Source organism: Falco rusticolus, chromosome 9, assembly GCF_015220075.1.
Source record: "Falco rusticolus isolate bFalRus1 chromosome 9, bFalRus1.pri, whole genome shotgun sequence".
NCBI lineage: Eukaryota > Metazoa > Chordata > Aves > Falconiformes > Falconidae > Falco > Falco rusticolus.
The window spans coordinates 33,152,691-33,164,288 of NC_051195.1; the positions used below are offsets into that span (position 1 = coordinate 33,152,691).

General features: G+C 43.5%; 1 protein-coding gene across 2 annotated transcripts in view; it reads left to right on the top strand.

Moving 5' to 3' along the window:
- MXI1 (MAX interactor 1, dimerization protein) overlaps window positions 1-11,598 on the top strand; it is a 65,983-nt gene that overhangs the window by 50,508 nt on the left and 3,877 nt on the right. Inside the window, exons 4-6 of one of the 2 annotated variants that reach the window (XM_037401016.1) lie at window positions 2,144-2,258; window positions 3,448-3,619; window positions 4,962-9,841. In XM_037401016.1, coding sequence (XP_037256913.1) covers window positions 2,144-2,258; window positions 3,448-3,619; window positions 4,962-5,125 — 451 coding nt within the window. In that variant the 3' untranslated portion in view covers window positions 5,126-9,841. Of the gene's footprint in view, window positions 1-2,143; window positions 2,259-3,447; window positions 3,620-4,961; window positions 9,842-11,598 lie in introns of those variants that run through there. The other variant, XM_037401017.1, reaches the window with a different exon arrangement.

An 11,598-nucleotide genomic window follows, 5' to 3' on the forward strand; every position in this document is an offset into this window, starting at 1 on the left:
TAATTCTGTTTCCACCATGAGCTGGGAGCTGTGCTTGCCCAGCAGGGCAGAGAGGAGCCTGCAGTCCTTACCTGTAGCAGGTGCAATGAAGCAAGTCCCCTGTCAGGTGGAACTGGCCAGGCTCCTCAGCCCCCTGATCTGTGCATGCATCTTTAGCTCTGCTTGAGCTGCATTTTTAACATGGACTGATCCTGTGGGTGAAGCGTACGGCTGGTGCTCGTCCTCGTGCTGTAAAGAGACACATTCTGCTCTGTGCTGCAGCATGACGGCTGTGCTCTTGACAGCTCTGACTTGCTGAATTGCCCCTGTGGCCATTCAGGAAATGTGTGGTATGGCCAAAAATGGGCTCAAACCCCAGAATGTCTTAAACCACAAGGTCTTCCTCCTCCTCTTCCTTTCTCTAGCTGCAAGAAGTCAGTGTCCAGTCTGCTGTGGGATGGCATGAACTACAGTGCCAGCATGAACCAGCGATGCTTTTTCATTGCTAGCCCTACAGGTCATCATGGGATGTTGAGTAAACCCCTGTAGTGGGTGCACAGAACTCCTGTTGATCAATCTCTGTGTTGAAAACGGGCTTCCAGGCAGAAAAAGCCCCCATGTCAGCCATGTGGGTTTAATGGCAGCATGGTTTGCCCTAGAGCAAGCTGAGAAGTAAATGACGACATTGATGTGATTATTATTTGGATTATGATTTCCCTTTCCCCACCCCTCCAGTTGTTAATATTTAATGAAAAACATGTGTTTTTCAAGGGCCTTGCTGGTCATATGTGGTCCTGTGGCTGTTCTTGAGACAGAATGATGGACCCTTCATAAAGAGATTTATAATAGAAACAGTGAGGAGCTCACAGCTACAGCACTGCTAGTGAACATTCCCCTGTGCTGACAGTTCATCAGCAAAACCCCTGACCCTTCCACCCTTAATCATCCTTGCTTGTCACTGACATAATTGCCTGATTACAGACTCCTCTCCCCCACCCCTTTCAAACTGGGTGCAATAGTGAATTTGAAAAACAAATGGAAATGAACTGTCCGTGCTCTTTTTTTTTTTTCTTTTTTTTTCTCTTCACCCTCTTCCCCTGCATTGAGATGGATCAGGCTAAGATTCAGTTTCTTTATGCGTGAGCAGGGGCTGGGATAGGCTTTCAGGACTCTTTTGCACCACTGTTTCTTGCATGTGAATGGTGGAGCTGATGTCATTGTGTTATTGATTGGGATGACAAGTTTGGACATAAATCATTAATGTCTGGGAAAGAGAGAGGGAGGGGAAAAGGCAACCCACACTTGATAGTTTTCCATAAATCTGCTGTTCATTGCTGCATACGTGATACAGAGGAGGAGACAGTGGGAACAGTTTTCCTGTGCAGCCTGAGGTTGACATGCTTTTCCGCTGCTGCCTGAACCATTTTCCCCAGAACGTGTTTCCATATTCTGCAGAAAGTGGCTCATAATCATCACCAATACTGTTGTGCTTGAGCATGTCTTTGTAGATGTGAGCCAAGGTCAGAAGCCTGCCCAGGGAAGGTCTTGGGTTCTCTTGTTCCCGCAGACCTTGCACCCCCAGCAGCATTTCAGACCTGGGCCCAGGAAGGAGTAAAAGTGCAATGCTTGGTAACTACCATCCCTCTAGCTCCTTTAACTGCCAGCAGCGATTGTTTGGATGTTTTGGGCTGACTGCTTTTCTCACTGGTCATCTTAATTTTGTGCAAAAAGGCGGTGCTTAGATCAGTTCATAGCAAATGTCCCCAAGCCAGCAACACACAAGTGTGCAGGGGGTAGCAGTCATACAAAACTCAGCAAAACCGACAGTAAATAGCTGAGAGAGAGAGGAGACCCACGAGATACTTGTACCGTTTGCCTGTGTGCCTTGCCTCTGCACAAAGTTCATCCTGATGAGTCAGATTATCAGTTCAGACAGCAAGAAAATAAACAGTGTCTGTCAGAGGTTAGCAATAATGCAAGTATTGGTGAGCAGCTGTTTGCAATGTAAATAGTTTAGTGCCAGTCTGTTCTGGTACCTGTGGGGAATTTTGTGATGTGTGGAAAGAGGGAAACATGAAAGCTGCCTTGTAGGGGGGAAGTAGAGAAGGAAATGACATTCCCTTTCTGAAAGATTAGCTCTGATCCTCCTTTTCTCCTCTTGCAGCCGAGCTCACCTCCGCCTGTGTCTAGAACGCTTAAAAGTTCTGATACCTCTAGGACCAGACTGCACCAGGCACACAACGCTTGGGCTGCTCAACAAAGCCAAAGCACATATCAAGGTAAGATGCTTTTCCCTGCTGCTTTCAGTCTGGGCTGTTGGGAAGTCGGTCGCTCACTCTTGCTGCCTAGAGGTAACTCTGTTGAAGGAGACTAACACCCTTTTTTTTATTTAAAAAAAAAAAAAAAAAAAAAAGGCGAGCAAGCCTTGCCCCCTTGGTTAATCATTTATCATCGCTATAAGGCACATTGTTAGAAGAGTCCATAATGAAGTCTGTTAACTACGGAAATGATTGATCTAGGGAGCAGGGGTCTTGTTCTCTGTTGTGGTAGTTTGTTGACAGCTGCGTCTCTCTAAAGAAAAACATACCTACTATTGAATGACTGCATTTTGATGGGAAATGCAGCTTTTTTTTCTGGTGTGCTAGTTAGTTTCCACTGCTGAAGCATTAGCACAAACCACAAAAGTGTGAGACGGAGTTTGTTTGCTGGGGTTTCATGTATGAACCTGCCAGCGCTCTTCTAGATTAACTTTTGGCAAAGTGAAGCATGAAAAGAAAATGCAGCATTGTCCCTATCTGGAAGAGGCTGAAATACTTTGTTGCAGGTCAGGATAGCGGGAGGGAGGATGGGTGGTGAAGGAGAAAAAGCACTGCCAAAGGGACAGAGTTAGCCTGAAATGACTCCTTATGCAATGTGCTTGTCGTAGGAAACAAAGAACAGTGCCCTGGTAGATTTCCCAGCTGTGATCAAAGAAATCTGTAGTAGGTTATGTAAATTGCTTGCTGAATAGAAAACTGTTTCTGAGAAATCCTACTAAACCATGCAGCAAGGAACACAGAACTCCCAGGGCACGTTTTTATGTTACAGTGGATCATAACAAACCCTGAAATGGTTTGGTTAAGGGAATTGAGGCCCCTTCGTGGACTGATTCGGTAATGCAAGTGGCCGAACCCGCGTGGAATGACCCACAAAATGCTACAATACAAATCATTTCCCCAGGAGATGCTCTGTCCTCAGAGACTTTTTATACTAATGTGTATGATTTATCAGGACTTTAGAGATGGAAAAGACATGAGGACATGACATTGTTCTTGGAGACTGCAAGGCAGCTTGGTTCAGGGCTCTTTTGCAGCTTAAATTGTTCTGGGACTTGGGAAGGTCTGCACAAAGCAGGTGGATGGGCAGTGGAAGTGGGACGGAAGGAGAAAAGGATGAAACTAATTCTTGAGTCATATTTGACCATGTCAGAAACTTGAAGAGGCTGACAGGAGAAGCCAACACCAGCTTGAGAACCTGGAACGAGAACAAAGATTCCTAAAGAGAAGACTGGAACAGCTACAGGGTCCTCAGGAGATAGAGCGAATACGAATGGACAGCATTGGATCTACCATTTCCTCGGATCACTCAGACTCGGAGCGAGGTGAGTGTCACTGAACTAGCACTGAATCCCCAGGACTATTCATCCATTTTTTGTCCCTCAGTTACCCCCTTCTTATGGCCTTTGGTATTTAGGCTACAGATTTTTGCTCACACACAGGCATATATATGCACGCACACAGACACAGATATTTATATACAAAGAGTTTTGTATTTTGCATGAGTTCTCATTAAGTCTGGAAGGAGTGTTGTTATTGTCAACTTGAGCTGATTTCTGTGGCATTTAAAGTGACCTGTTTCTCTGAAAAGTTCTCTAAAATGCCAGAGCATTAGTTAATAAAGATAATGTGATGACAAGATGATAGCTAAATACCTGACGGTAAAGTTGAGATACCCATTGTGCTCTTTGGTCTACTGAATCTCTCAGCAACACAGAGGAAAATCTAAGAAGACATTAGTGGTACTGGAATGGATATTGCAAAGCAGCATCCAGCTTCTGATTCTGTATTTGGGCCACAGTATAACCAAGGTACCAAGCAAACTGCCTCTTAAAATGCCCAGAGTCATTCTATGCGTACCCACCTTTTTTTTTTTTTCTCTCCAATCTTTCCATAAAGTTCATCTCCTCTGGATAGAGATGATCTGAATGGTTAACTGAATTCAGATAACTTTCTTTTTTTAAGTACCTGTGCTGTGGAGAGATGTTTAGGCACAGTAGATGGTTTGATATTTACTGACAGACCCCAAAATGCTGTACAGTTTGGGTGTGTGTCTGTAGTTTAGGAATTTTCCAGGATATTTTTTTTTTTTTAAATTCTATGGGAACGAAGATATCTGGTTAACTAGATCTCTGCTTTCTAGGTCTTTCTTAAAAATAAGATTTATCTTCGGAAGTCCACGGAGCATCTTTGAGAGTAATCGAGTAATCCAGATTCCCATGGTAATGCATATGTAATGCATACCTATATAAGTGATCCGGTTTCATCAATGTAATATCAAGCAAGTAGCATGTTTCAGGGTAACTTATGCTCAGTTTTCTCTGTTGCCCTCTGTTTTATCTGTTCGGTTTTGTTTTCAAAACTGGGGTAGTAGAGCTCCAAAGAAGGATGCAGTGGAACAAGTTCAGTGTGTGGGCTGGCCAACCTATGCTGTTAGTGTGGCCTGCATGCTGGAGGAGTCAGACCCTTTTGCCAAGTCCCTAAGCAACACTCCAAGCTGGCATCTAGTCTTTATAGCCCATCCTGTTCCAGGAGAACACTGAAAGCCTTCCTGCCAGACTGCTGCTTCATCTGTGACTGGGGGAGTCCCAGCAGCTCACTGGCTTGAAGGGAACAGCTGGGTCTGTGGTGCTAACCTGTGTGCATTTCTGTCATTTTCCTTTTTAGAAGAGATTGAAGTGGACGTTGAAAGCACAGAGTTCTCCCATGGAGAAGTGGACAATATCAGCACAACCAGCATCAGTGACATTGATGATCACAGCAGCTTGCAGAGTATTGGGAGTGACGAGGGTTACTCCAGCGCCAGTGTCAAGCTCTCGTTTGCTTCCTAGAACCAAGTGAGACAACAGTGCAGGGCGAATGATTTCACTGGGGTGATCAAACTGGGTCCTAGATGCCAGTATCCTCTTTCAGAAATGATATATTGACAGCTAGTCCTGGAGAGACCTGTATATAAAGCTTTTTGGGTAAAGGAAGCCTCCACAGAAACCCACATGTGTTCATTTGGTCATGTTACCAATCCCAATTCCTGCTGGCAAAAAGTTAGACCAAATACTAGTCCCTTTGAAGTCAGTGAAATCCATTTGTTTCTGTGGGACCTGGATCTAGACCTTAGTGATGAAACACTTTGTTTTGAATTTATTTGTTTGAAAGAGGATACTAGAAACTCATCCCTCTCTTTCTGTCATGAGATCTGAGAAATGTCAGAATTTCCTATATTGCATTCAGGTTGAACAACCTATTTTAGGCCCTTCTGAAGAGCTTCTGTGGTCCTAAAAGGACCATGTCCTACAGTTTATCACAATCCAATGCTGTCATAATGTACTAGGAAATCTAAGAAGGCTTACGTAGCCTAAGAATAACGATGTTGATAATGATTAAGGTCTCATTCTGTGCCCAGAGAGAGAGAGCGGGGCAGCAAAGGAGAGATGTTCAGGGAAGAACACCATTCAGCTCAGCTTTCTGTTGGACATCATTTAAAAAGCAAGTACCTCTGATGCGTGGCTAAAGCAAGAGGTACACACTTGTAATCTACCAGCACATCATGGGCTGTGTCACGCCTCGGGCGGTGACACTGACAGCAGATCTTCCTGTAGATGCGTGCTCATATGCACACACACAACCAGCTGAGGACAGAAAGAAACCAGCACATATGAGAGGTGATATGCCAGAAAGTCATGCCCAGATACTGAGCCACTATGACCTTTTTATTTGAAGAGATTTTTTGATAAACATTTGTAAATGTGTTGGGAGGGAAAACACCCCAAGTCTGATGCGTCTTTTTAGAGCTTGTCCATACAAAACCTTAGATGTCTTTTATATGAATTTATGCCATGAAAGGATCTCCGTTTTGATGAAGCACTTGACCCAATGAAATGCAAAGATGCTTTTTGCCATGCACACAATGGATGAAGGCTGTGCTAGCTGGAAGAGGCCAGGTTCGGTGGGGGTTTCTTCGGTTTTCTTTTTAGAATCATTCCCTTTGACTTTTGAAGTTCCAGTCCAGTAGTTAACCTAGTTAAGCTCAGCACGTCTCTCATGTTAATGTAACATTTTGACTGCACGTCCTGTTCCCAAGGGCCTTGCCACCTTATCTTTGCAGGTGCTGTTAAGAGCTATTATAGCAAATGTTTTCTAATTTTCTCAAGAGATGAGCATTCTAACCTGCACTTTGAGGGCTTTGCTTTTTTTATTTTTGTCTTTTTAATGGCCAGGATTATTTTGTTTTCCAAGTTTTAAAAACCTTAATAGAGTCCTCACCTATGGCATTGTTTGAAACTTTGTATATCCTTAAGTAATTTAACTACCCCTCATTACTAAGAAAAAAAAAAGGAAAAAATGCTTTATAAAATTCATAACTTATTGCTGATTTGAATGGGTTGTTAATTTCAGTCCTTTAGATTTTATTTTATTGTTTTAGGTAAGGTTGGGCAAAAAGAGGTAAAATAAAAAAAATAAAGACAACCATATTTAGCAGTGCAGTGGAATTGTGTTTAAATGTTAGCATATGGTCCCCATTAAAGTAGCACTTTAACGCCATTAAACATTTCTGTATCTGAAATGAGTCGTGTTCTTCCATCTTGGTCATTTGTATCACTTTAGCTGAACTGTTCTTCTTGTGCCCTTCGATCCTGTGATGAGAAGATCCCGAGCAAGTCTGCTGTAGACTTTTGCGTTACAATAAGTTGCCTGTGTTTAAATATCGTTTCCCCCACTCTCCCCAAAATGTGTCATCCCCTGTAAGAGGCACAACACACATGCTTGAGTAGAGAAATTATGTTTCTGTGGCTGTAATGAACAATTTCTGTGTGTTTTGGGTTTTTTAAATTAATTTGCTTACTAAGTCTGGATCAGGTTGCTGTTGGTAAATCTGTTTTCACTTGTGTGTATGTAATCCAGTGGCTCGGAACATCTGTTTTGCTTCCTTCTGGGAGATGACCTGGCAGGAGCAGGAGTCTGCCACAGACTGAATTGGGCTCTAGGTTAACAAATGGAACTCAAGAGTTTTCAAAGAAGAAATGCTGTTTCAATTTATGTGTGAGGTCCGTGTAATCTCTGGATGACACAAGGTTTGGGACAGTCTTCTGAGTGGTAGAAAGTGGGAAACTTTAGATCTAGCAAGACCTTATTTATTTATTCATTATTATTCTCCTTGAAAGTGTTGACCACAGATAGCACTGGTACTGAGCAGTGGGATACTAGTGGGGTTTATTTATTTATGACCCTTTTTCTGTCACTGTCCTAGCATCTCCTCCTTCCTGCTATTCCTGTTTGTTTTAAATGGCCACTTGGGAAAGAAATATCACAGCTGAGGAATACTGAAGTTCAAGGGGAGCATGGGGGATGGCTTTGCTTTCCTAGTCAGTATAAAATAGTGACATGTCTATGGTTGGAATAAACGTGTCTGAAATGTTTGTTTGTACACTCCAGGGCCAGTTTGGTATCTCCTGCCTTTTTCTAGCATTGTGGACTTGAAGGGGTCTTGATACCAAGTGCAAATACAATGTGGGAAGTGAAGCAGGAGATGAGCAGCCACTTGCCTGACCACTCAGTGCAGTGGTCCAGCCAGGAAGATGACCAGCGATGAAACAAAATTAAGAGGCTTTATAATAACAGCTGAAGACATGGGGTTGGTGTTCTGGTGCTGGGGTGTTCTTTGTGGCAGGTCTTAGCAGATTTCAGCTAGAGTTTGGATAGTTTCTTACATGACAGAAACATTTCTCTGGCTTTTTGAGGTTGTTCTGCACTGTTCTATTACTGCATTGTGGACTCTGGCCTTTTCTACGTGCTTGCACCTCGCACAGTCTGTCACACACTCCTCACATCTCCCTTTGGCTGGTCTGGTCTGTTGCATCAAAATGTTCAAGGTGACTAACTTGCTCAGAGAAGATGCTGTAAATTACTTTTGGATGTTTGTACAGGCCAATTCATATGGTTATGCAGGACATCAGTTAGATGCTCATTAGTAGTCCTGTGTGCCAGATCTGCTTTATGGTTATGTTACTTTTCAAAGTACCATCAAAGTTTCTACTAGCCACCCTGAAATCTTGAAAAACAAAGTGAGTATCCAAAGGTGCAGCTCCAAACCCTTGAGGGTCAAGTCTTTCTTAACCCTTGGAACCTGAGATAGTCTCTCACACTACCGAACTCTAAGAGATCCAATAGAGCAAGTCAAATTTACTGGCTTTCCCCCAGAAAAGTGCTCACAGAAGCTGACTGTTTTGTCTATACTGCCCTTACAAAAAAAGTTACTTTCATTCATCATAAGGATAAAGATGCTGAAACCACGCTGCTGCTTGGCTTCCCAACTCTAGTGTTTTTTAATGCACAGCTGTGTGGGATTTGTGCTGCTGCCCAGGCCTCGTTTTACTTCTCTGCAAGTAGAGAGTAAAGTGAAAAATTAACTCCCAGTCTTCTCCTCTATGGCCCTAGGTTCTGCCCATCACATTAACTCTAGTTTCATCCAGAATGATAACTTATTCTTGCCACATAGTAATTTGAGCACAGAATAGCGTGGAATCATGTTTTCCTTTCATCGTTGCAAAGTTATGTGAGGGGTTTTTTTCATGGTTTGCTTTATGGGTGCCATTGTGGTTTTGCTTTATTTTTTGTTTGTAGAGTAACACGAGTCCTATATCTATTTTCTGCTTAATTTTACAAGAATACAGTGACTTTTCTTGTACAAACAGAATTGGATGTACTTTCCTTAGGCATCTTGCCCACACAGTAGAGAGACATGCATGCACAGTTCTTTCATAAGCTCATTCTGTCAAGCCCTCCCTCTGTAACTTAGGTCCCTGGTGGGCCCTTTTGCTATGGACAAACCCATTCAGAAGAACACCTAGCATTTTCCTTCTTTTGACACAAGCATATTACAGTATGTCATCTCATGTCTGGCGACAAGGTGGAGGTGACTATCTGGCTGCATTTGTCATGTTATCCTGTGGTGCATTGTCACTTCAAGGTCACTGTAATGTCTGTTCCATTAGGGGCATGGCAGTGACAAAGGTGGTCTCAAGAAGTCTGTCTGTCTCAACAAGTCTGTAGGTCAATAGAAAAGGGGTTAGCTATACAGACCTATCATTTTCTGGGTCTTGTGGTTGTGTTTTCCTTTTGTTTGTTTGCTACCATCTGTTTCTGGCCTGTAAGCTCCAGCCTCCTGCTTTTCTGCTCTTTGTTCTCTTGTACTTGCTGCTTCGTTTGTAGTCTGTGTTTCTGTGTTGCCCTGTTGAGATGGATGAAATGTTTGGCTTCAGTGGAAATGGGATCTGTCATGTGCACTAAATGGAGATGGCTGTTATTTTTTTGTTTGTTTGTTTTGTTTTGTTTCTCCCCCAGGATCATAAACTTTTCTTGTTGCACGTTTTCTGGCGCAAGCCATGCGTCATTGGAAAGAGAAGCTGGGGTCACTTCCTGGAAGAGAATGTTAAAAACCAGGACTTCATTCTGAGGTTAGGGAGGTGATAACAATGAAAGAGGAGTCTGTAAATAACAGAGTGAAGTCTGATGTTTTTTCCTGAAGCTTTGTCCTGTGGACAGATACTCCGGTGAGTGATAAATTCTGTGACCTGATGGTGACTGAAACTCCTCTGCATCTGTGATACAGTCTCTGAATTGTCCTGTGGGACCCTCGGGGAAGAGGAGTATGTCCTTCTTCCTCTCTGTTCACCAGTCTGCACAAAATACCTAGAAAATACTAATGTGCTGTCAAATTTGCTTGAAATTGGCCAGTAGATCTGAGTGATGTTTGGGAGGATGAACACAGCAGAGGAGAGTGGTTGTCTGTGTACACAATGTTTTCCTTTGGAGCGACCTGTTACAGAAAGGCAGGTTGTTTAACTGGGTAATACATCAGCACTGACCCCAGCTTCTCTGCTCATTTCCTCCTGAAAAGAGGACTCATCCCTTTAATTATTAGGCAGAAGCAGAATTAAGGGGTCTCTGGGTATTGGTGCTATGGCTGTTGTGCTAAATATGTAGTATTCAGGGTTTCTGTTCGGGCTGTTGCTGTGTTTGACTAAAACTAGAATTGTCTCACAAGGAGGGAGGCTTGTGTTGAGGGCCCTTATAATGTCAAGGGTCAGGAATTGCTGAGCTGCCTCGGGGAAGGGTAGTTATATCCTACGAGGTGTGCGCTTGCACGGAGCTGACGGAGCTGAACAGTTGAGTCGCTGTGTGCCACTGGCCTGATGTCCACTGGCCAAAGGTGTGAAATGTCATTTTCTTTTGGCAAGATCTTCAATGTTGACCATGCTGTAAGGGCTATGGGTAATAGTTTAACTTACTTTTACCACACTGGAAAAAAAATCAGCCTTTTAGTTTGTAGTACCCCGCTGAGGCCCAGAGCAAGCTGGTGGGGTGAGCTGGTTAGTTTGGCCTTTAACAAGTCATTCCACATCTTTCCTTGTAGTCTGCTGTGCTACAGTCATGCACTGAAGTTTTATTGTGAGATAGCATTTAATCAGAGGGGACAAAGTGCTGCAGAGGACTAATGTTGGTCTTCAGCAAGTCAAGGAAAGGCAGGCTGCTTCCGTGTGTTCCCGGGGAGCGCAGCGTGGCCCCAGCCAGTGCTTTTGAGGCTGCGAAACACATTCACGCACTGGAAGTGCGGTGATTCAGAGAAATTGGGCAAAGAGGAATAATGAGTAAGTGGCTCTAAGCACCAGTAACGATGCTAACCTCACCTCAGGGGATGCTCCCAGGTGGGGATTTTCTGCAGTAAGGTCCTCTGGGATGTTTAGTCATACAGATGGCTGTATGGGGCTGGAGGACACTGGCATTTCTTGTTGCCTTCCAGCAAGCAATAGCTCTAGCATGCCTCCTCCACAATGTGATAGTTACAGGGGTGGTTTGAGAGACGGCAGAATTAGCGTTCATCTGTTCTTACCTCCCTCCACTCCCTGTGATTTCCACTGAAGGAAATGCTAGTGAGCCAGAAAGCCACGCTGTGCATGTGCAATCAGCTTTGGGCCAAACTCACCCCTTCCATAAGGTCTCATCAAGGTCATGAATGTTGCAGCAGGGCTGTGTTTCAGCAAGGATTAATACTCATCTTGAGGGACACTGCAGCAAAGCAGGATAGAACATGAAGGAATTTAAAACATTTTATGGTGGGCTTAACGTTATGAGAATGTACACGGCCCTAGTTCATAATTTGACTTGGGCTATCAGTACTCTAGCTACTGCTCAGTTTAGCTAAAGCTGGGAAATTCTTTCCATTTAATCAGTTTTCAAAAATGCTTGTCTCAAAACAATTCATTGTTTTGGATCTCCTCCTGGAAGGCTTGATGGGGAAGTACAAAAG